Here is a 24,703-nt window from a genome sequence, read left to right on the forward strand (position 1 = left end):
TACCACCCTTCCCCTACACCTTCCCAAAGCCTCTCAGTGCAGGAGACCCTCTGCACAGGGAGGGCAAAATCCCAACCAGCCTTTGCTCATATTTCCTGAGGGCTGCTAAAACCATGTGCTAATCCTGTCAAAGCTCTCTCTCTGCACCCCCTGCCAGGGGTGCACACATAAACCTGCCTCATGTGAGCAGCCACCAGAGCACACAGAGGAACAGGCTATTTTAGCACAGCTCTGCTTTCAGGTTACCCAGCTGGGTCATGTTACACCCCCAGTCACAACATACTGAAATACAATACCACACCAGAACAGATATGTGACAAATTCTCCTCCAGCTACACAAGTGCCTTATCCCTGTCCTGATCCAAAGTACAGCTCTGCAGAGTTCCTGCCAATAGGGCACGGACACAGCCACACAGGCACAACGTCAGTTCAAGCAGAGGATGGCACTTCAGAAGCTGGGAAGGGGAGAGAAATAAAAAATCTATCCTCTTATTTATCCATATTTCACATGGGTGTTTTGTTCAGTCATGAGGAATTCCCTGTTTCCTTCATGAAATTACACCAAGTACTAAGCACCTGCCAAAGAGGGTGGCTACAGTGCTGCAGGAAGAAGAAAGGAGAGGAGCAGCTCCTCCTACCTCACACTCCACAGCTACTTCTACATTAAAAGCTTTAACAAATCGGCTTTGCGACACCTAAAATGTAATAAAGCCCAGCGGTGCAAGAGGTAGGGAGGGTAACATTATATTCCAATGACAGGGACAGAGGCAGTGAAAGAAAAAACTTCATTATTGGGAATCAAAGGATTTCCTCTGAAACCCTGGTTCCGTGCACGAGGTCACTGGAATTCCTCAGCTTCCATTGACTGCTGTGTAGATACAGGGCAAGCAAACCTTGTGCCTCAGTTTTCAAACCTGCAAAAGCAGGAATATGAGCACTTTCCCTGCTTCAGCAGGGCTTGTTGAGGCTTGGAGGTTTGCAGTATGCTGCAAGATCAAAGGATCACAAGATCATTACATATTCAGCACAGGTCCATGCACTATTTGAAGATCTGGAAGCAAGGCAGGTTGCTTAGCTTGCAAAGGAGAGCAGGAAACCAGAGATTTCACAAGCCCTTTTATTGTAATTACTGGGAATGGAACTGGTGCTCTGAGAGATGGGCACATCAGGCTGGCATCTCCCAAACAGCACTTACCTCAGAGGTGCCACAGCCTCAGGATTTGCCCTAAGAGCACCCTAGAAGTGAAGACATTGAGATGAATCGTCTCTTTGTGACAACACAAGCTTTTCTTAAGTTTAAGAGTCACTTTCAACAATTTACCCCTTGCAAACTTCTCTATATCACTCTTCCATTTGTTGGGAAACACAATATAAATCCTGGCATTCACAACACTGTCACAGGTTGTGGTACCCTGAAAGGTCTCATATTTCTGCAGAAGCAATAACTCTTCTGTTTGTCACTGTAAGCCAAGGTCTTTCATACAGCACACACAAACACAGAAGAAAATAAATGTATTCCAGGAAAGCACAGCGATGAATTCACAATTACAAGTGGGAATCAGTGCTTTGTAAACACACACAGACAAAAATTTATGTCACAGATCTCTTTTTCCAGATACCATGAAAGGTCATTCCAGTCAGACAACTTGACTGGGAATGTGTGGTAGTGCATGGACTCTGTTATTCTCCCTTTCATGCCTTCACAAACTCGTGCTGCTGCCAGGTGGGCAGCAGCTGGGCTTGGTTCTCCCTGGGGCTCCTTGGGGACACAGATCCCCAAGCTCTGGACCTCAATAAAATAAGGGGCTTGCTATTCACCATAATTTCAGGATTTCTACAGTTCCTAACTCATCTATCACAAGTAGTCATAGTGCACACACCTAAAACCAGTCTTCTCCTTGTTGTTAATTGTTCCTACCCACCACACATGACAGACAATGAATACAAGAGTCAGTAACGAAGTTCCCACAGACACACACATCCATTAGAGGTGCTCCACCTGCCACACCTCTCCTTTTTTAAATCAAAGTATCTTAAAGTGTTTAGAAATAAAGTATTTGCCAAAGATTAAATGTTGTTCCAGTGCTCAACAAAAACAGTGGGAGTCTCCACTGATTTCAGCGTCGAGAGCCTCACACAGCTCTGAATGCACACAGGTCACATGGGATCCAGTCAGAGCTCTTAACACTTGACAGGCTCAGACCTCATCTTGCCAATGCAAGCAACTGGACAAAATGGAAGCAAAACTCAGTAGAGGTATTTCTTTATAATTTACCCATGATCTAAGGCTGAGACACACACAGAAAACAATTGTAAAAGGTGCAGAAAATGTAGTGAAATAAAACTGCAAACTGCCAGGGAAGGTTTGGTTTGGGGCTTCAGAAGATATGATGGGAGTGTGGAAACCTGGGATGGTGGAAATGACTAAAACTTTTATAAGCGTTGCAAGAATACAAAGCCTTACATGTGAAAACAAAAAGCCTTAGAAAAGTAGTCAAACAAAAGCCCATGCTAATGCTGGCATTACCTGAGAGCCTCATTACAGAAACAAAGCTTGGGAGCAGACAACAACAATCCTGGGCTGTACTCAACAGCAAGGACAGACAGGATTTTATAAAAAAAGTTTCTCAGCCGGTGCAGATAGCAAATAAGCTTTTTGGGAATTATGCCTAATGGAAGAGGAATGACAATGAAACCAAATCTGAAAGAACCAGGAAAGAAGTAAGTTTGCTTGTAAGTTTGACAACGGGACTGAAAAGCAGCACCTTCCAACTCACACACACACAAAACCCACAAGTCTGTACAACCCACAACCTCAGCTGGTCATCTCCAGGCTGGAATGATGTTGGAAAGCTCCACCAACAAGGGACTCAAAATGGTGTCTTAATCTGCTACCTTCGCCAAGCAGAGAAAGGCATTAAAAAGCTCAGTGACTACAAACTGAATCAAGAAGTATTGAGACATGAAATAACACAGAAGCTCTTCACACTAATTAACGACTGTATATGCAAGCTGTGGGACATGGGTGCTGGGGCCTCACCTGAAGTCTTGAAAATTGAAGTGCTCCAAGGGTTCTGTGCATATCTGGAATATTAGAAATTAATTTCCTTCTAAGTCTATGAGGTCTTTTTTACTAAAAGCTTAAATTGAGACTGGATGGTGTTCTCAGAGGCATGTTCCAGTTCAGACACTTCTTAATGGCTGTAATGCAGAAAACACTGGAATGCCACAGGCTGTAACATGCAGGTGTTCAGGCAAAAGAATCACAGGGGTCCCTATAGGCCTTGAAATCAGTGAACTGTGCAGAGAGCAATTAAACACTCTCCCAATTGAAGATGACTTTGGCTTCCTTTGGTGAAAGGCACAGCGTGCAGCTGGTCATCTCTTCCTCAGAAGTTTTGCTTGGCAACCCTGAGCATCAAGACAGAACAGAATCTGATGTATATGTGCATATATATATATATATATATATATATAGACACACAAATATATGGCCCCTTTGTGTGACTCCATGGAGCAAACCAGAGAAGGGATCAGACTGACAAAGGAAGAGAACCTCTCTGGAGCATTGGCAGCTGGCACTGTGGCTCAGTGACTGACAAACACCATGCATGGTGGGGATGCTCAAGGCAGAGGTTCAGCTTCCCAACCAAACACCAGCTAAAGAGAAACCACAGCTCAAGTAAATTAAGGTGCAGAAGTCAGGGAGCTCTCAGGCTTGGAGAACTCTCTGCATCCCTTTCGTTAGGCTGCTACTGGTAAGTAATTCTACCAAGTGATTTAGTTGAGGCAGTGGTTCAAACCAGAACATGTCCATACTCCCTGTGACCAAAGAAGTGAAGCTCTGCTCAATAACCTCTACAAAATTACTCTCATAGTTTGAGAAAACAACTTTATTCCCGAAAGTACTCAGAAACATGTTTAAATTACATTGTGTTTACATGCCACCCTTTATAATGAAGGTATAAGCATGGACTTAAGAACCTTGTGTTAGGTACTTGAAGGTATAGTGGGGAGCCAAGGAGAAGAGGAATACACTTGTCCTCCTGCCAAGTCTTTTAAGAAACACAAAAAAACCAAACCCCAGACATCATTAAATAGTAATATCATGCTGTGAACATAAACTAAAAAAAAAAAAAGTACTAATTGGAGACTTACAAAATTGAGATTTACAAAAGTATATACTGAAATGAGGGACAAAAAGGACACTGGATAGTCTAATGTGTGCAAAGAAATGTAATACTGCATCTGTACAGCATCCCCGAATCTAACATTCAGTGGGAAGCTGGTATCCTCAACTCCCAGAGAGGAACTGAGGCAAAGAATGGTTATATGACTTGCAAAATGATGTATCAGATCTCGGAAGGTGCCCTGCGAGGTGACTCAGTGATCTCTGCTCCCACACACCAGCCAGAGGAATTGTTTCCAAGACAACACCCAGGTCACTAAAGCTGATAAGGACCGAGGGCCAGGGACACTGCTGCTTGTCACAATCACATGTTCAAGCCTTGCAGATACCTGGTTTAGTACAGAGGGTGACTATTTCTGATTAAAAGTTTAGAGCATAGCACAGCAAGCCCACACATCTGACAGATCCCAAAGTTTCATCTGGAATGAATCAGTATCAATTCAGACTTTATTTAAACATATTGTTTAAATACAGTTTATCCCTCCTGATGCTGGGTTGAGAAGTTCAGTCTTTCAAATATACTCTCTTACAGTGAAATTTTTTTGTCTTTAGAAACAACTTGAAAACACACAAGTGCATAATTACAGTGGTCAGATATCTTCATCCTATTATCATCAATCTGTGTTTCTTTTCACAAGAAATCAGACTGACATGTCTGTGGGATTACACCACAGCACAACTGCAGTGTTTTGGAATAGTGACAGCAGGGACCAGATGAGCCTACAAAACATTGTGCCACATGCATAATATACATAGCTTCAGTACATGGAGAGAAAGTTCCCAAACTTCCCGAGCCAAGAGAACTAGGAGCAAAATTTACAGATCAGATATGTATTTTATTTTTTTATAACATTATGTACCTCTGTGACAAACAGCAAGTTCCTAGAAATCCACAGTTTGGCTTCCAGTAAATTTGTCCTCTTGGACTATGTTATTTGCTGTTGTGACATCAGCACTCACTTCTGCTCCCTTGAGTGACAGCACAAAAAAAGCTGGTTACACTGATGGCACAAGATGCTCGGCCTGAGATAGAAAACCCTTTCATCAAATGCACTTAGAGCTTATCTAGAGAAAGCATAATGACTTGAGAAGCTGCTCGGCTCAGCTCTGGTCAGCAGATCAAGCAGTGCAGTTTGTCCTTACTCAGCAAAGCAAACACAAATCCTGAATAGCAGTAACACACCCATGCCTCAAATGAATAGTGTGCTTAAGTGCTTTCCTAATTGAACCTAGACTGCAGCCTGAGGACCAACAGAGCACCTTCTGCCACCTTCCAGAATGTGGAAGAGTACCTGGATCAGAAGAGCAAGTGCCTCTACTGATTTCCACAGCACTTTTCCTCTTGGGTAATTATTGACAAAATCCAGCTCAAGAGTACCACCTAGCCTTCCTCCAACATTTTACAGATACTAACCAGTGAACTCAACATCACCAAATTAGGTAGCTATTAACTCTTGCACCTGTCCTACAACTGATTTAAAAGATGGACTGAGGACCAGGGAAGGTCAAACTCTACCACAGTATGAAAGGCTGCAAGAAATACAGGTTTTTCTCTGCATCCCACACAGCCTTTGCTCAGAAGGCAAACTCCCCTCTGTGCTCTCTGCCACATTCATTCCCTCTCAACAGCCAGTGCAAGAGCTGAGCCAAAGGGACTGACTGACTCAGCAAGGGATGCCCAAGCCTTTGCTCAGTGTGGGAGACACCAGTGTGAGTCTCATGACACTGCCTTGGGAAGGGGACAGCTTCCCACAGCCCTTTTTCCCATAATGATGGAGTGGAGAATGTTTGTGTGTTCAGCAATAATCATAGTATAATGTCCCAGCCCACCCTCAGTATTTTATAAGCCCCAAAGCCACTGACTCATACACACTCCAAGTGGTAGCCAGCCTCTCCACAGGCCCACTGTGCCCACCAGTGATGCAGCTGCTTCTGAGCTGAAGCACAACAACCCATAACATCAAACAGCAATATCTTCTCATAGTTTAGCCTACGAAACAGAAGATATGAGCCCACTCCAGGAAATGCAGGGCAGAAATTACACTGGTGGGTACCAACAGCCCAAAGCACAGTTCTCCCAGTAGCCTGGAAAGTGGAAGGACAATGTAAAAGCATCTATGTGGTGTGCTAATTGCTGCATTGTGCCAGCCAGAGTCAAACTGAGACTGGAAGCAGCTCCACTACCTGTGTAACAGCCTGGTCACAAAGCAGGGACAGAGAGACTCCTGGCCACAAGCTGGGAAGCATCAGCAATGCTGGTTTGAGCCCTCAGGACTTCCTGATTGCTCAGGAAAACCCTCCTTCAATGACAGTGTAAGCACCCAGAGCTGTCCAGCCTGGAATTGTGCCAGACCTCTGGCATGAAATTCATTTTACTTGGAGGAAAAAAAAGTCCAGATGATCTAAGTGAACAAGAAGAGACATGTTGCAAAGGCAATGCAGGAGATCTGGGATTTGTTCTTAGCTCCACCCAGCCCTGGTGATCATAATCCTTTGTTTGCCTTTTTTTTCTATTTAGATTGTAAATTCTTCAAGACAGAGACAATCTCTTGGGATTTGTTTATACAGAGTTTATACATCAGTCCCAGGGATTACTGCAAGGAGAATAATCTTTAATGACTACAAATCCTGCGACCCCTGTTTTAGAAATCCTCTAATGTGTGTCAAATAGATGTTCAAAGAGAGGCTCCAAACGAATTACAATGTCTAAGATACCACAACAGTTCACCACGCCAGTTGCTGTCCATTAAATCCAGCTAGGAATCAAATCCCTGCATTCTTGGCTGTAACTTATTCTCTCAAGCAGACTGGCAAATGAGTTTCAGTGTGGCTAGGAGCACTGTGCCTTTCCTCCCACAGGCTCACACTTGACAGAGAATTAAGAGAAGTCACTTCTCTTTTTGCTGCATTAAAATTAATCCGACAAAAACCTAACAAATAAACAAAAAAAACCCAACCAAACAAAATGAAACAAACCCCCCTCCCCCCCCCCCCCCCCCCCCCCGCAATCACAGAGAGAGAAATTCAACACTTCACAGGAACTTAGACAGACAGAACTCTCTTCTACTGGGAGCTTTAAAATAAAAGTAGGATGTCCAAGGCAGGGCTGCTGACCTTAAAGGTGTGCTGGGGCACAGGCAGGAAGATAGACAGAAGAGAAAGAAAAGTGCCAGGAGTGGGAGGGACTCTCTGATCAGCATCTGCTAAACACAGAGTCGCATCTTTAATTTTCTTCTAATTTCTGAGCAGCAGTGTCAAGAGTGAGTGCCAAGGGATGAGCAGCAAACCACCTCTGAGCCCAGGCAAACCCAGAACCCAGCATGAGCCTTATGGCAGATTTGTTTCTCTGGGACTGCCTGCCTTCCTCCAATAGCTGATCACAGCTCCTTCACCTTCACTCATGTGCTACAGTTACTTTAGCATCATCCTAGAACTAAAATGCATTAATTACCAAAAAATTCCATAGTTTTAAGGGGTTTCTCTAACCAACAAAACCTTTCCTCAAAGAGTTTTTCATCCTGTGTGTTCTCCAGAAATGGCATCATGAATACTGCAAGCTTTTTTTAAAGGAAGTTTGGCTCCCTGCAGTCAATCCTTGTCTTCTCTTTAGCACCTATCCCCTTCCTGGGGAAGCAGAGCCCAATCCAAATAGAGCTGTGCAGAGATTAGAGCAGATGAGATACAGGTTTGCTGTGTGCAGACTGCAGATCCAGGGTTTGTTTAGAAAAATGACTCTGGTTTACTTCACGTATTGTGCTCCTTCCAGTTGAGATAATTAAGAAATATTTCTTGGTGCTTGAGGAAAAATTGATTGTTCCCTAATATTCGTTCAGCCCTGTATAATGAAGTTCATTTTGGTCCTGAAGTCAGTCCTGTTCAAGTAAAGTGCTTGTTTGCATTTAAGATCTTACAGGATGTTAAGATGAATCAAGGTGCTTGGGGCTGTCAAGTTGAAAGCTTAATATCTTCAAATTGCTGTCCAGGTTACTTTGAAATATTTATGTTATGTACCTTTCTTTCCTGGCAAATTACCATTAATGGGAAAGGAGTTCAGAATTACCTACCAGAAGCACCAAAGTCCCTTTAATGGTAACAATTATTCACTCTAAATTTTTTTATATACAATTTCTCCTGTAGCACCTTCAAAATACCTGCAATTCCAGCAAATGTTTTATGTTAATCTAAATTCTGATTCTATCTTACTTATCTTTCTCAAAGCTGCTGCCTTGAGGAACCATGCAAAGCAACAGACAAACAATGATTTCACTCTTCTGACTGTGCATTTGATGCAAAAAATCCTCTTGCTGTTTTAAAAAGGCTGAATCTGCTTCAGTTGGGAAGCAGACTATTCTGGTATCAATCCAAGACCTTTTAAAGCCAGAAGAATATATTTTAAAAACTGCTCTTCAAAGGGGTTAATAAGTCAACAGTGGATATTTTCATGTGGAATTATTCAATTTTAGATAATTATCATAGTCATAAAAGTCAACAGCCTCTCTCTTAGCTACCTAAAATAATCAAGAACATGTTTACTCAGAGTTCATTTTTTAAAAAAATAACATCCATTTGAAGAAAATAGCAGATTTTAGGTGAAATAATAAAGAACAAAATACTTCCATGCTGAAATACCTGCATGCCTCACATGGATCCCCTTGCTGAGAGTCAAAGTCTCCAAATGAAACTCATTTAAGAGAACTGTAGAAAACTTGGGAACCAAAATTATAACAGAGAGGAAGGGTGGTTTGGGAACATGACAGCAGGCAAGACATTTGTGGAATCTAGGTGAATTCCCTAATATTGTTGCAGAATTCCTGCTTGAGCTTGGGTGAGCTGCTCACCCTGTGCAGTTCCCACCTGGAACACCAACCTACCTTCACCTCTGCCCACCCCAGCCCTCTTCTTTGCAGTGAAGAAAGACTCCCTCAAAACACATTAGCACAGTGCTTCTTAGCAAAAACAGTTCATTTTAGAGGGGGAAGCTGGCCACCAACATAATTCAAGCAGCTGCTGAGCACAGTGCAAGTGCTGCATCAGTGGGTGTGACACTGAACATCAAAATCACCCACATGGGACTCAGGTCAGCACTGAATGAGAAAATCCAATGGGAGTAAGTGTAATTCCCATCAATTTGTAGCAAATGAGTGAAATACAGACATTAAATTGAGTTTCTGCTCCTTCCCTCTTAAACACACTTAAAAAATAGATCTTTGAATCATCTCATGATTCACCACAGCATAACACAAAGTACTGAGTGACCTATCTGGTTACATGGGCAGGTGACACATGAGTGGAGCAAAGTTTCAAGATCAAGAAAGAATTTGGCTGTGTCAATACAGCAGGTGTCAGCCTGATTCATTAATTTTCATAGTAACTATGCCTCAATGTGATCTAATTAAAGAGAATTTAGAAGTATTTAAAATTCTTTTGGAGCCACACCAACTAAACAAGAAGAGCTTTGATACATGTTTTATGTTCCAATATTTATTTTTCTTCCAGTGGCTGTATTACAATCAGGATGGACAAAAATCTAAGTTCATCAAAAATTGTCAAAGTTGCAGTGTGTGAAATGGATGGATTTTTCAGTTTTTCTTTGCTCCTTTTTAGTTTATACAATATGTAAAAATGTTCATCATATTTCCCTACAAAGGCAAATATCCATAGCCTTTGACAAGACTTTAAATGAAAAATTATACAGTTAAAAAAAAAAAAAAAACAAACAAAAAAAACCCCAAAGACATGCAGTTTAAAAGAAAAATGTATTTTCATAATGTTTAAATTTTAGATAAAAGACCATTTCTCAGTTAAAATCTTTCCCCAAAAAAACCATCTCTTTCTTTTTGCTTGTTATGCTTTCAAAATTCTAAAACCCACATAGGAAACAAGACAGGAAAGAATGAAGGAAAAAGAGGTTCAGACAAGAAATGTATCCACTCCCCTTCAAAAACTCAGACTCTCAAACCAATGTATAATGTTGGTCTTAGAGATATAAAATTTATATTTAAGCATAACCTTAGCTAATGATGGAGAACTTGCAATTAATAATTTTATGTTTAAATCCCACAGAAAAGTTTTATTGTTAAATATGACCATTTTAAGGCAAAATGATTACTGAATTGCTGCTGTCACCCAAATGACAATATTTTAAGAGACTCTAGGAATAACTCTTCCAAACGCAATTGCTTCATCTTCTATAAAAAGTCATGCAAGGCATTCAGTAAGACAGTATTCATATCAGAGCAGCTGAAACTCCCAGAGCAAACATGACAAGAGGAATCCTCATGAAGCTTTTAATGGTTCCATAACATTTTTTCTTGCCTCTTTTTTGGTTTTCAAATACTATGTATAATTTTTTACTGCCAATAAAGTTTACTGGTATTTTCATGCCTAACAATCACTCATGGTGGAAATCAGAGCAGGGATTAAGGAGAATGCTATTTTTAAAGTTCTTCTGGCAGAAATTGCTTCTCCTCCATGCAAGGAAGTGAGCTGTGGCTAGCGTGCTCTCCTGCAACAGGTAAAGCATGGCTACAGGAAATAAAACCAGAAAGCCTGGAGGAAGAGCTTAGGCTTGGGGCTGGTATTTATTCACCATGGTGTGCCACACAGGGCAAAATTAATCCTTTTAACAAGAAACAAGGAAAAAATTAGGTACACATCATGCACACCTTGTTTGGAGAGCTGAAACAGGAGCTGAGTGGCAGCACAGCTTCAATTTCATCTGACTTGAGTGAAATCCAATTAATAAAAGAATTGGAAAATCTGAGTGGCGGGCAGAAAATCCTCATTTCCTGTCAGTAACTCTGAGATGGGCAGGCAGGGCAGCAGCCACTCACACAGCTCCATGGCAGGGGTGCCAGCTACTGCCACATTCAGAAAGTAAACTTAAAAGGATTAAAAAGCAAACTTTAAAGGATTTCTATTGGGAGTGATCATGTTTGGAAGTCTCTAACTAAGCAGTGATGTCATCCTACCTGAGCTCCCTCCAACTTTGGCATTTTCCTTTGTCAGCTGCTGAACTTCCTCAGCCTTTTGCAGCTTTCCCATTCCCCAGCTACAGCAGGGCACTGTCTTAGCAGCAGCAACAACAATAAAGAGACAAAACCCATCCAGTTATCTCAGCAGAAGTATTAAATGATCACTTTTAACACATTTGAAGGAAAGACCTGAATGACAAAACCTGTGGTGCATAAGCCAAGGAGCCATGAGTGGGCACGGAGGCCAGGGCCTGGCAGCCATGCCCGACTGCCCCCGCCGCTGTGCCCAGGCCAAGGCCTGCCCACGGAGCCTGGGCTCCCCAGCAGGAGTTAATGCCCGTCGTGTGTCTGGACACTGCCGTGGTCAACACTGGGAGGCAGAGAGGAGCTGGGGTCGGAAATAAGTGGAATTCCTGAGCCAGTCGGAAAGGCTGGCGGCAGCGATCCCACAGACTGCGTGGCAGCAGGCGTGTTGCTTTGTTTACCTCAAGCTTTATTTTTTAAAGCACCATGACAGCTCTGAGACTCACTCTGTCTCAGACTAATCTATTTTCCCCTCAACACCTTGCAGCGAGCCATCCACCAGCTTCCTGTCCAGGCCGGGGTCAGGAGCTCCCCCGGGGCCGAGCGGCAGCGGAGCGCTGCATGGGGCAGTCGGAGCAGCAGGATCAGCCTGGTCCCACTCCATGCCCAGGTTCAGCTCATTCTGACCTTCTGCTCTCCCGCTCCATGCCCAGGATCAGCCCAGTCTGACCCTCTGCTGTCCTGCTCCATGCCCAGGATCAGCTCAGTCTAACCCTCTGCTGTCCTGCTCCATGCCCAGGATCAGCCCAGTCTGACCCTCTGCTGTCCTGCTCCATGCCCAGGATCAGCCTGGTCTGACCCTCTCCTGTCCTGCTCCTTGCCCAGGATCCCCAGAATCAGGCTGGTCTGACACTCTCCTATCCCACTCCATGACCAGGAGCTCCACACATCCCGGCCTTGGCACTTGGCAGATTCCCAAACACAGAGCATGCTCCTCCAAGAAGTCCCATCTCCTCAACGTGCAAGGCAGCAAGGCCCTGAGGAACCAGAGTAACTGAACTGAAATACTGCTTTATTTGCTTCACTTCTGAACAGCTTTGAAACCGGAGACTCCCATTTCTGCAGGGCTCTGTGCAAAATAAACTCCGAGGCACAACAATGATTATCCCATTAAGAAACAAGGATTTGTGAGCCCTGCGTTAGGCTGGGTTTCTCTCACCAGCATTTTACCAATATTTCTAACACTAGAGATTAAAAAATTCAAGAGTCAGACTTCTTATAGATCAGAAATTTGTGAGCTTTGTCAAAATCTCAATCCCCAAAGTTTCCTTGAAAATTGCAGACAAGAAACTTGCCGGGGCTTTTTACATGAAAGCTGAGTCTTATGCAACATTTTAACTCTAGGTGCTGGGACTTTCCAAATTATGCTAATTAAGGCAGTACTCATGATAAGATCCTGAGAAGTGATCCTACAATTTTTGTAGGATAAACAATTATAAAATTAAATATTACTATAGTTACAACTAGATGTGCGTCTTGAAAAACCTCACCAAAAAAATCCCTAACTTTTCCCAGTTTGTCTTCTATTTAGATTGAACACTTGCTTGGGCCAAATCTTTCCCTACCATTTATACAGCACATGGGGAGAGTGAACTCCTTGGGAAATTTTGGACATTGACATAAACCAAAAAATACCAGTGTGCAGGGAATTTTATTTTGGATCTCAAAATACAGGTTGAAATTCCCTGATGGGAACTATCAAGACTTATTATGCACATCCAACCGTCTATATTAGAGAAACTTTCTTTTTCTGGAGGTTTTGGACTTAGCCGAGCACAATCAAGGCAAGATTCTATCACTGAAAATAAAAGGATCAAACAAAACAAATCTCTGCCTTTCAGGATTTTACAGACAACAAGGTTAGAAAAATGTGCTTGAAGCAAAAGTGTTTATGGCTCTTCTTGCACAGCTGACCCCCATTTCAGGAAAAAACATAAACAAAATGGGATCTAATTTGTATCAGGGACCTCTAACTATTAGCACAACATACAGTTAACAGCTCACATTAACAGTTTAACTTGAAAATCCTAACACGTCCCAGTGATGGGTAGAAGGCAGACAGCAGGGCTTGCTAATTGGGTCATTCTTTACTAGACATCTCTGAGTGGTGGCTTGGGTTCTCTTAAAACTGCTGCCTAATGAAGTAATTCATGGTTAGCATCCTCTTGTCACTTCAAAAATAATTATTTCACATATATTATTAACAAAACCTAAATTTACACTCAATAATTTTCCTCAATAGCCATGCAGACTCAGAGCAGTGATGCTCCCAGACCAGTTTCCTGCTCAAATTATACCAGAGTAAAAGGCAGAAAAATAGAGCAAGCAGTTCATGGCATCAACATCCTCTCTGCTCTAACAGCCTGAAAGAGATGAGAGTAGAGAGGAAAACAAACTTGTAGCATTTAGGGGACAGAAAAACCCATATGTGAAGTAAGGACCATGCCAGGTCCTCTTCCAAACTTCCTCAATCCTGAAGTAAGAGAAGCACAGACAATGCACTGCCACCACCAATGACACCCAGGGAGAGTCCTTCCTCAAGCTCCTCTCAATACCTGGATTTTGGCTGGGAGAATTTAGAGCATTTCCACCCCTCTCCAATATACATCTGTGTTTATTATTTTTTTGCCTGCACGACTGACAATGAGCAACCCTGTTCACATATTTTCTAAAACAATTTGTTTATGTGTCAGCTGTATGTGTCAGTCCTTAATATGTCTGGGGTTACTAGAAAATAAATGGACTTATTTATTTAGATCATTTATTTATTTAGGTCATATTTAGATCCCGTTCCCATCCCTCACCAGTTCCCCAGTGTGTTTGTCACCTTTGTGCCCTCACAGGGGATTTTCAGCATACACAACATTCTGCCCTCACCTCTCTTCACTCTGATGCTCAGAGGGCATTTTTTAGAGTATAGGATATTTTTTCAAGGACTTGACCATTTATCATCCCAATGGAAAAAGTTCTCAATGATTTCATGATTGGCCCTTCATCAACAATTGAAACAGTTTTTACAGGCTGACCAGATTCTGCAACTTCAACCACTTCCTCACACAGAAGCAATGGAAGAATTTAATCAGATTTAAGGGCTACAGTGACTTTTATTCCTGGCACAGGAAGCAGCCTGAAGGGAGCTAAAGGTCCCTGAGACATATTTATGAAACAGTTCAGACTTTTTTCTGAGCATTCAAATCTCAGACCTGCAGCCTAAAGCCTGACAGGAGTGCCTTTTTCCTTAATTGAATTTTTACACATAAAGTACTAAGAACCAGAAAAATGAAAATTCCAAGTCAGAAACCATCACATCAAAAAACTGGCCCTGGTTTGCACCACTCACTGCCCCACACATTGAGGCTCCTCTGCCTCTGACACGGACTGACCAGAGCTGAGGAGTGCAGGACCTGCCCCAGCCCTCCTGGCACTCTGACACTGTCTGGAGTGCTGTCAGAAATGCCTGTTGCACTGACACTCAACTAAAGGAGAATTGAATGTCAGACATTCTGTTTTCTCATCCTTAAGGAACTGCTGTACAGGCATGTCAGGCACATCCCTCTAGATTTAACTAGTCTAAGCATTTAGATGTCCACTCTTCCTTTACACTAACACAAGCATTAAGCCCATTGTCAACCTCTAGCCTAACACCAACATGAACATGGTAAAAGATAAATGCTCTGAATCAGCTTTTGAAAGTTACTTACAAGAGCCAGGATCTCAGGGGAAGGAAATTCAGCAAGTAAAGTTAATAAAAACATTCCCAGCCCGTCATCTTAATTAGCTTCAGCACAATATTTAATGTGGTTGAACAGCATGGGATGGTTTGGGAAACTGAACATCAAGTGCAGCAGGCATGCAGTGCCTCAGCGAGAAAGGGATGAAATCTCTTTCTGGGACACAGCAAACTTGCTGGGAAATTATTTGTTTGCTGGGAAACAATATCTGGCCGCAGGATGAATCTGCTGCCCGGTTTTGGCTGGCAGAGGGGACTGAGGACAGCACTCATTCCTGGCTGGCATGGGATGCAGTCCTTTCACTTCACAGCCCAGCATGGGACAATGGGGAGAGCCTAAGTGGGTTTCCCACCCTAAAAGGGCTTTAAAGTCTGGTAGGGAAAAATTAGAACACCTTTTAAATAGAAGGGGATCAAACTTGGGACTCCCAGATTGGATCCCAACCTCTAACCCAGGAAGTGCCAACATTTCCTCCTCCTTGGGCAGATTTGCAAATCTTGGTTCTTCTGCCCCAAATGCAACAACCCAAAAGTGAAACATTTTATGTGGGGTGGAGTGGCAAATGGAACATCCTTTTGGACACAAAGGAATTCACTTTTTGGTTGTCAAGCCAAAAAGTCATGCATATGTACAGTGCATTACTGAAATATGAAAATTAATTTAAAAACCTTGAGCATTCAGATCAATAAATTGGCACTACTATCTCCCCTCTTGCAAATAGTATCAAATGGTCCTTAACTTGTGAAAACTCTGTTTTTGTAAATGTAAATGTCAACCAAGGGTCCACCCCAAAATTGCCCCCAGATTCCTAAGGACACTTTGGAGGATCAGCTTTAAAGATCACTGCAGGAGCAAACCCTTCATCATATAAACTGGTCCCATTTCCTGAACATATCCACAAGTGCTAAGCTCAAACTATTTGTCATCTCCACAGTAATTTGAAAAATATGGTAAGAGAACCATTATATTAAAATCAAGTCCAAAATGGCTGAAAACTTGGGGGGGGGGGGGGGGGAAGGAAAGTTATCATTGAACAGAAACACTAAATCCCTGCTACAGTATTTCACAGCTCCATTTATGCTTTTGCACCATCTGAGGATCCTGGCCTCACGGCTGTTTCAAAGGAGGTCAAGGAACAAGTTTGAGAAGCTATGTACCAGTTTCCTAATAAGATTGCCTTGTCTCACATTTCTGCTGATTTCTTTCATACGTTCAAATGTGTTACAGCAGCTCATAAAGAGAAAATAAAGATTAGACACCAGCCTTTGCCCTTGAGACCATCCCTGACCTCTGGTTTGCCATTTACATTTATTACAAAAGAGCCTGAAATGTTTTTGAGTCATGGAAAAGCATCTGATGGTTACAGAGGGTTTTGCACCAATAATGTTCTGTTTGCCGGGTCTCCTCAGACAGAACTTTGCAAGGATATTGAAACTCCCATAGTTGCAGGCAATAAACACAACTATGCCAAAGTTGGGAGGAGGAGATGGAGGGGGATGGTTCCTTGCACACCACTGTTTTCTTATCCATCTGGAATTAGGAAAGCACGCCTGAAAGAAAGAGCCAACAGCTTTGGATAAGTCAGCCCAATTCCTCGGCTATGACATACTCCCTGCATGCACGCACGAGAGAGAATGCGAGCAGCTCATTTGTCTGTATTCAGCCATTATTTAAAATAGAACAAATTAAAAGATTCACCATGGCAGTAGTAAAAGACTTTTTAAAGGATTTGCTAACCAGCCTGGTCTGGGCTGAGGCTCCTCCTGCAAGAAGCAAAGCAATCCTGCCTTCAAAATTGGATTTAAGAGGACTTGAGAGTATTCACATCTGGTAAAATCTCACCCCAGATCAGTGCTTCCCTACAGGCTTGTGTCTTTAAAATCAATGGGAATCACACTGGAGATGTAAGTGTGGTTAGCTGGGAGTCGCAGCAACAAGAGGGCAAGAGTGAGCTGCTGTGACTGATATGCTCCTGTAAAAAAAATCCTATCCTGCTTCCCTCCTTTCTAGACTCAGTTTTCTTCATTTAGCTATATATAATTTGTCCTTGCAGAACAGCTATAGCTTTCCTTTACTCTGCCACTCACAAACTGCCCATTGCTACCACATGCTGCACTACAGCCTAGAGGAGAACTAGGAACTATTTCCCATGAGCATTTGTGTATTTGTTTCAATTCAATTTAAATGTGAGCTTCATTATGACCTTGTTAGCACCCCCTCTCCTGTTTACTTTCCATTAACATTCAGCCTGTCAAACTTCATTAGCATAAATGACCATAGAAATTATGAGCTGCTTGAATTCTTGCTGTTTGAAACATATTTAGTGGGTGAAATTCAATCTGTATAGTAGGCCAAGGGAGTGCTGCCATGCCCCAGCCTTCTGCTGACTTGCAAATTTTGGGAGTGTTCACAGGCAAAATGTGATGACAAGAATAAGTCTCTCTGAGTAAGGGAAAACAGAAAGGAGACATGTGACTGCCAGGCAGCAGCCTCAGGTACACTCCTGCTCCCCCACAGATGGGAGAAAATGTCAAAGGAAAGGAACCGATCCTCCCCCACCTCCATCACCCATTAGACAATTAGAGAGGAAGAACACCTGAAACACAATGATATTTATAAAGAGATAAGAAGTAGAGGGGGGTAAAGTAAAATTAATTATAAGACTCATGGAGCTCTGCAAACCACCCAAGTGTTTTGCATGCAGCCCACACCATCCTCCTGTCCCAGGAGGACATGACTTCTCGGGTGAACTCACTCTTTACTTTAGTCTCAGCTAGATTTCTTGTCCCCAGAAGAATATTACTAACATATGGTTAACTTTTCCACATAATACCTAGTTCCCAATCTCACACAAAAACTTCCACAATATATGTCATTTTGACATGGATTTAAACATGATAAACAGTGTAATACAATCTCCAGCTGTTTGAACAATTCAGTCATAAACTGTCTCACTGCACTGTCATCATGCTCGTTTCTGCAGTGAGCCTTTGTTCTTTTTATTCCCTGCATTTTTTGCCTTCCACTCCAAGACATTTTCAAAGAAAAATGCATAAATTCAAACTTCAAATCAACATTCCCTTGGGTTCTTTATCTCTATGGAAAAAGAGGAAGAACCTCAACTTTAATTTTTATTAAAATCAGAGCTGGACAAAAAAAAATTATGTGGCTTCTTTTTTGAAATATGGCCAGGCCATTCTGAAATATTAGGCATAACTTTTCCATGGATACTGGTAAAGAAGATTTCAAGAGTGGAAGAAAACACAATGCAGAAAAATTACCCATTCCAATATTTTAGTTCAAAATAACCAGGACAATATTAAGTTCATTTTTATTAAATAAAATTACAAGATCAAAAAACTTCTAGAGAAAACATCTTGCTTATTACTTTTTACATAACTCTCAGAAAAAAATACTGGTTACACTCAATTGCCATGATTCCTTTTTCAGGTTTGGTTTTTTTTGGGGGGGGCGGGTTTGGTTTGTTTTGGTTTGGTTTTTGTTTGTTTGTTTTCTTTGGTTCTCTGGTTTGTGTTTGGTTGGATTTTTTTGATTTTTTTTTGTTTGTTTGTTTGTTTTTTGTGTAGCCTAGAAGACCATAAAAAAAACCTTCCCCTTTTCTGAGCAGTTTTAGTAAAATTAACTTAACATCTAGCAGTGTTGATTAGAAGAGGTTAATACCCACTGGCAGGCTGTTTTCTAAGCTCCATTTCTGAAGGTTCCCTGTGCTGATTGGATATGAAACCCTATCTGCCCCTGCTCTAGTGACACGCAGTCCTGGCAGGAAGCTCCTCTGCTCCAAATGCTCCTGGGATACTCGAAAATCCTGGAGAATACATAATTTCCTACTGTTCTTCTATGATGGCCCAGCGTACACTGGAACACTGAAAGATGGGCCCCATAAAGAAAATCCCTGAGTCTACCACTGGCTGCAGTTGCAGGGGGTTTATTAAACCCCTTTCCCATGGAGTTAAGCATTTCTTCAGTGCTCCAGCATAGCTGCAGAATGAATTTAAATTCCTCCCTGCCAACCCAGGTGTGGAGGAATATATTTTAATATCATAAAAAACACAGAGAAAAGGGAAAGGAGTATTTCACTTCATTAGTGTGCTTTAAAAAGGAGAGATCTAAGATAAGGATGAAGGAAAATTTAGGGCAGGCTTAGGAACAAGTTCCCAAGGGAAACCATGGAAGTCCCATCAAGTGAGATGTTTAAAATTAAACTGAATAAAGCACAAGAAAGTACATGGCACAAAACAACCCTGCCTGCAGTAGGATCAGCTGCACAAAGTGTCTGTTTTAACTCCTGGTTTCTGTTGCTTTCTCTCACTCTTGTCCAAGTATCCCAGGGGCGTTTTCTCCCCCACAGCATCATCCTCACTCCTCAGGCAGCCAGGGACAGTTCCAGTGATCTTAACTGGTTTAGCTTCTTGTTAAATTCCTATCTATGAACACAGATGGACACATTATTATAGGCTCATTTGTGCTGAGTAATAACTTGTTCTGGTCTGGCTTGTAGCTTTACACTTTGCTCCAAATGAAGATGATCACTGTCCCAGTGCTCAGCAGGGAAGAAGGAACTGGAGCCTCCCATCATTTGTGCCCTTTGGTTTCTCTCTGGTACAGAGGCATCATCTTGGGAACAGCCAGCAGGTTCCTGGGACAGGGCTTTCAGAGCTCACACTGCTGTAAGTCAGCAGAGGCTTGGTGGCACCCCCAATGGCAGGGCCAGCACTGAAGAAACCACAGGCAGGTGCCTGTGTGGGTAACTTGTTCTTCTCACTGCACAGACCTGGGGCAAAACTGGTTCTGATTTGCAAATATGATGGGACTATTCCTCGTGTAAGAGAAAGAATTACCAAAACCAAATAGGTCAAAAACCATGTTGGCTCATGCCAGGAAAGCCATTAATATAACTAAACACTGTTAACAGAGAATAAGATAAAAATCAAATGTCAAGGCTGGGGAGAGGAGGATTTGATTAAAGATGGCCTAACTGATTCAGCAGCAATTAAGGTTTCTCTCCAACTGGAGCAGTTCATTCCTACCAGGAGGGAGGCACTGGGCCCAACTCTCTCCTCACTTGCACCAGTCCAACACTGGTGAAAGCCATCACCTCTGCTCAGACAGCTCCTCCCAGGCAGCTCAGCACAGAGAGGAGCAGAATCCTGCCCCAAAAGGCCTGTGGCAATTGTACAGGATCAGATAAAACACCTCAGGAATGCAGCACTGAGTGGAGCGCTAGGTAATGTTTTAATTTCCATCCTTGGCTTAGTCAGTCCCAGCTCTCATTTAGACTACACAGTGATTGGAGAAAGAGTTTAACATTAATTAGTTTAACGGGTGGGGATTACATTCGCATTTTAATAGTGTGGAAATGAATTATCTGAACAGGGAGCAACAAACTGTAGGAAGGGCTGCTTCATGTTTTTTGTTTACCAGATGGAAACAACCCTGGATTTCTTACTAGCTCCCTGTCTGATTAGCTGGCAGCAACTTGGCTGACACAGACTCCAGCCCTGCAGAGCACACAGATGCAGTGTGGGGGACCATTTGTACTGGGGTAGCAACTAGGGGCCCCAGTTGAGCTCAGAGCTGTCTGGGACGGATTTTGCCCCAATATACAATAAATGACTGCAGGAGAAGCAGGCAGCACTTAATGCAAGAGACAGAGTGAAGCCATCTGCCACCTGCAAACTGTAGCTCCAACAGCCCTTTCCCCAGTACAGAACCCAGACCAGATTTGGGAAATGCATCAGAGGACCAGCATGGATCACACCACTTCCCTGGGTAACCTATCTCATACTGACTATTCTAAGAGTGCTTTAAAACTAGTTATTAATTCCCAATACACCTGCTAGGAAATTAATATTTTTATCTCCCATTTATCAATATGTTAACTGAGGTCCGGTCCATTAATGTGTTGCAGTGATCAATGGCAGAGCCAGAAACAGAAGCCAAAATTCTGCTCCAGGGGGAGTTTGTTCATCAGATAAATAGGTCTCTGCACATTTGTTTTATACCTGCATAAACTCAGGAAGACAATATGCTTGCCAGAAGTTTAACAATGAATCACTGCAAAAGCCTGGAAAGACCCAAAAAATTCCAGGGAGGGGGAAAAAAATGCTTTAACACATCTTTACTCGGGGTACTTCAGTGGCTTCATTGTTCACATGAGTCATGTGCAGTGCAGCATCCATCCCAAAGATGAACAATAACAAGGCTCTGCCTTGGGGACCATCAGAGTTTTTTGATTTTTCCAAGGATAATCCCACAGATGAAGAGGCTGTGGTTATCTGTCCATTGAATCTGGTAGAAGAATGTGCTGCTGCTAAAAGCAGTCAGGTCCACACAGACACTGGTTTTCCCAAAGTAGCTGGCAAGAGTGAGGAAGCAAAGAGAGGGGAACATATCTGACACAGCGCAGCAGAGGGTCCACCTTGTGCTAACCACGGCAGCCAGGATCTCCTTGCAGTTTGCCCCTCTCAGCCAGCAGGGTCTGGAGCCCCCAGTAGCCCCAGAAAGCCAAACTGGGCTCCAGGGACAGTGCCAGGGCTCTGCCAGTTGCTGAACAGAGTTATGTTCCAGTTGCCATCCAGTTTCAAACACCAGCCTTTGTGTTTCTAGAGTGGAAAGTACTGAGTGGAGCTGGTCTATTACTTCCTTGTTTATGTTGCTGCACTGTAGGTCTGGACTGCTAAAATTGCACCCCATGAGCACAGAAGAAGAGGCTGTAGACAGCTGTTGTATCTTATTTGTGCCTTATTTCCAATCAGACTCCTGCCTGAAACCACAAAACCACAATATCAGCCTCTTGGAAATATGCAATAGTGACCAACAGGGTAGTGCTGCTTGTTTAAGACCAATAAAACATGAAGTTGGATGAATGCCACCCACAGAGCTGATTTCTTCAACATTTTCTACACAAAAACCTACCTACTGACTTCAGCAGGAATTGCAGATATGTATAGTTACAAATTCTGAATTATAGTTCCTAGAAATCAGAAAAAAAAGCTTGTATCCAGCACCAGAAATAGAGTTTTGTGGTGGTGCAGGGAACCAACCTGCATGTTCACACCCCTCGCCTGGATGAGTAACCGGATAAACCAGCTGCCCCTTGCAGCTCATCCAGAGATCTGTTTCTCTTTAGACAAGAAAGTGGTGCCATCACATCTGCAGGGGTGGGGAAGGGGGGGTTAGTTGGGGTTTTTTTTAAGTATATCTTGATTTTGGTTACACTACAACTCTTAGTCTTCAAAGAGAAATTATCACGAAGAGCCTGCAAAAAATCCTCAAACAAAACTGCGTGTTACCTGGATCTCTCTATCACAAGTACTGAATCTACTTAGAGAAATTGAGGCAACAGCAACTCTTTTGCTGCTCACTGGCTCTTCCAGAAGAACATCCCACCCTACAGCAACACCAAAGGACAGAGTGACGGGTGTATATGGAATAGGGACATCTGGTGATGGCAGCCTGATCCATAGGCATGTGTTTCACATATGTACTTACATGATATATTTGGTACACATTTACCACAACAATTTGTACTGCAAGCAGTATTTCAGTTTCTTCTTAGCTGTGGTGGTAGTCTTAAGGTAGATCATGAAGACATCTTAAGGAAATCATCCACTCAACCACCAATTTTGTTTGTTGACAGACATTTCATGCTAAAAAAGGTTTGTTTCATCTCAAGGTGCTCATTCCCTTTGTAATACAATCAGTATTTCTTCAGGAAACAAGGCCTTACTGGGTAAGTACCTGAACATCAGTCTCAGGATTAAAAGAAGCAATTTTCAGCCAGCACAGAGGCGCACCCACACACACCACCTGAGAAAGACCCAAGGACACAAAAGGCACGGTTTAGCTTAAAGCTGCTCTCCATAAAGAAAGCAATGAACATGAGCTCTTAAACTACAGGCTATGAAGGAAACAAAGAGGCTTGGGGAGAACAGCGGAGTGATCTGGAACAAAGGGAATCTGGTGTGTACAAAGAGCAAGGACAGGAACAGCACCTAAGTGAGCTGGGAGGACGTTCCAGGATGGCATAGAACACATAAATGATGGTCATAAATGTCTGCAAGAGAGACAGCTCTTCTTTTGTGCCATCTGTTTCTAATTACTGTCCCAACTCAGCTCTAGGCCTAGATTGCACAATTCAAACTCTATTCCAAACCACCCAAAGTGCTAAAGGTTTTGGAAGGCACAGGAATGGGAGTATCGGGCATAAATTGCAGGGTTTATGATATTTGCACAAGAGCACCCAATTAGTTAATGTACAAGTGCCAAAACAATACACGTGAGGACCCCATTGGGCCACTTGTTCTGGTAAATAATAAATAATAATAAATAACATGACTGCAAAATTCACCCATGCATACCACCCAGAAAATTTATGCAGGAATGATCCAGCAGTTCATGCATGAGCACCCAATTAATGCAGGAGTGTCCAATTAGTACATACACAAGTGCCCAATCAGTCTGTGCACAAGCAGCCAATTAATTTGTTCATAAGGTAACAATTAATTAATGATAAGCACATGATTGATTTGTGCATGGCTGCCTGGCTGCTACATGCATGAGCACCCAGCTAGTGGTACACAAGTGCCTAATCAGTGTATGCTTGAATGTCCTCCCAGGTCATGCTTGAGCACTCCAACACTCCATGCATGAGCACCCAAATCACTGAGGGATGTGTTTTATGCATGAGCACCCAATCAGCCCATGCATCAATGCCCATGCAATTTATGCTTGAGGACCCAAATATTTCATGAACAAGCCACAGTCAGTTTGTGCATCAGCACCCCAATAACTCAGCCAAGTGCTGGCTTGGGCAGGTTTTGGTAGCTGGGGCTGCAGTGATGCCTCTGCCAGGTGCTGGGCACAGCCTGTGCCCAGCCAGCTGTGAAACTGATGAAAAAACCCCAAATGCTCCAAAGCATCAGCCCATCAGAAGAACCTTCCGGATGTCGTCTCAGACAAACTCAAGAAAGGGAAGCAGCTGTAAGCATTTGAGAATTGTGGAGGGAGAGATGGCTGAGGAGATGGGGCTGGAGATGTGCTCTCGGAAGGAGGCAATCCATGTGCAAGGAGTGCATCCCAAGGGACTGGCTGCAGGACAATTCATGGGTTTTTAAAATTTCTTTAATTCTGTGTGTATTTTACAGAAGTGTCAGGAATGTCAGATCTGGAACCAGGAACAGAAGTTGCCTTAGAAGCTCTGAGCCAGCTGCTTGTGATTCTGCAACATGCCCATGAGAACTCAAATCCAGAGAGTAATGACCATTAGCCTCTAGAGAAAAATCTCACTCTAACAAAATGCATTGGCTTAAGAAGAATAAAGGATGAAGCTCTACAATCTGTGCTACACAGGAGCTCAAAGAAGATGATAGAATGGCAAAGTGTCATAAAATCTGTGATCTTATCAGTCCAACCTGCTTAGGTCTCTTAATCACTCCTAAGTCCAACTTGCACAATTTTCCTTGTTCAGGCACAGAAAAAAACAAGGTGGTATGTATTAAGCCTTGCTCATGCCAATAAAAATGTATTACAAGAATGAATGTATTTATTACCTCTAAGCAGTGGTGCCAATGGTTTTGGCTCAACTATAGTTTCCTGGCCTTGGACACAGGGTCAGGAATCTCTAAGACTGTTGAATCTTGCCCCGCAGTAAGTCTGAGCTGGAGCTGTCTGCCACAGGGGAAAGAAAGCAAAGCCTAAGCAGA

The 24,703-nt window shown here is 42.8% G+C and overlaps 1 protein-coding gene across 2 annotated transcripts in view; it reads right to left on the minus strand.

Moving 5' to 3' along the window:
* COPRS (coordinator of PRMT5 and differentiation stimulator) overlaps positions 1 to 24,703 on the minus strand; it is a 119,470-nt gene that overhangs the window by 43,318 nt on the left and 51,449 nt on the right. Inside the window, exon 9 of one of the 2 annotated variants that reach the window (XM_072936898.1) lies at positions 18,318 to 24,668. The exons of the other annotated variant lie outside the window; for it this stretch is intronic. Within the exon in view, the coding sequence (XP_072792999.1) occupies positions 24,612 to 24,668 (57 nt within the window). The 3' untranslated portion in view covers positions 18,318 to 24,611. Of the gene's footprint in view, positions 1 to 18,317; positions 24,669 to 24,703 lie in introns of those variants that run through there. 2 annotated transcript variants of the gene reach the window in all.

This window comes from Taeniopygia guttata, chromosome 18 (genome assembly GCF_048771995.1).
Source record: "Taeniopygia guttata chromosome 18, bTaeGut7.mat, whole genome shotgun sequence".
Lineage (NCBI taxonomy): Eukaryota > Metazoa > Chordata > Aves > Passeriformes > Estrildidae > Taeniopygia > Taeniopygia guttata.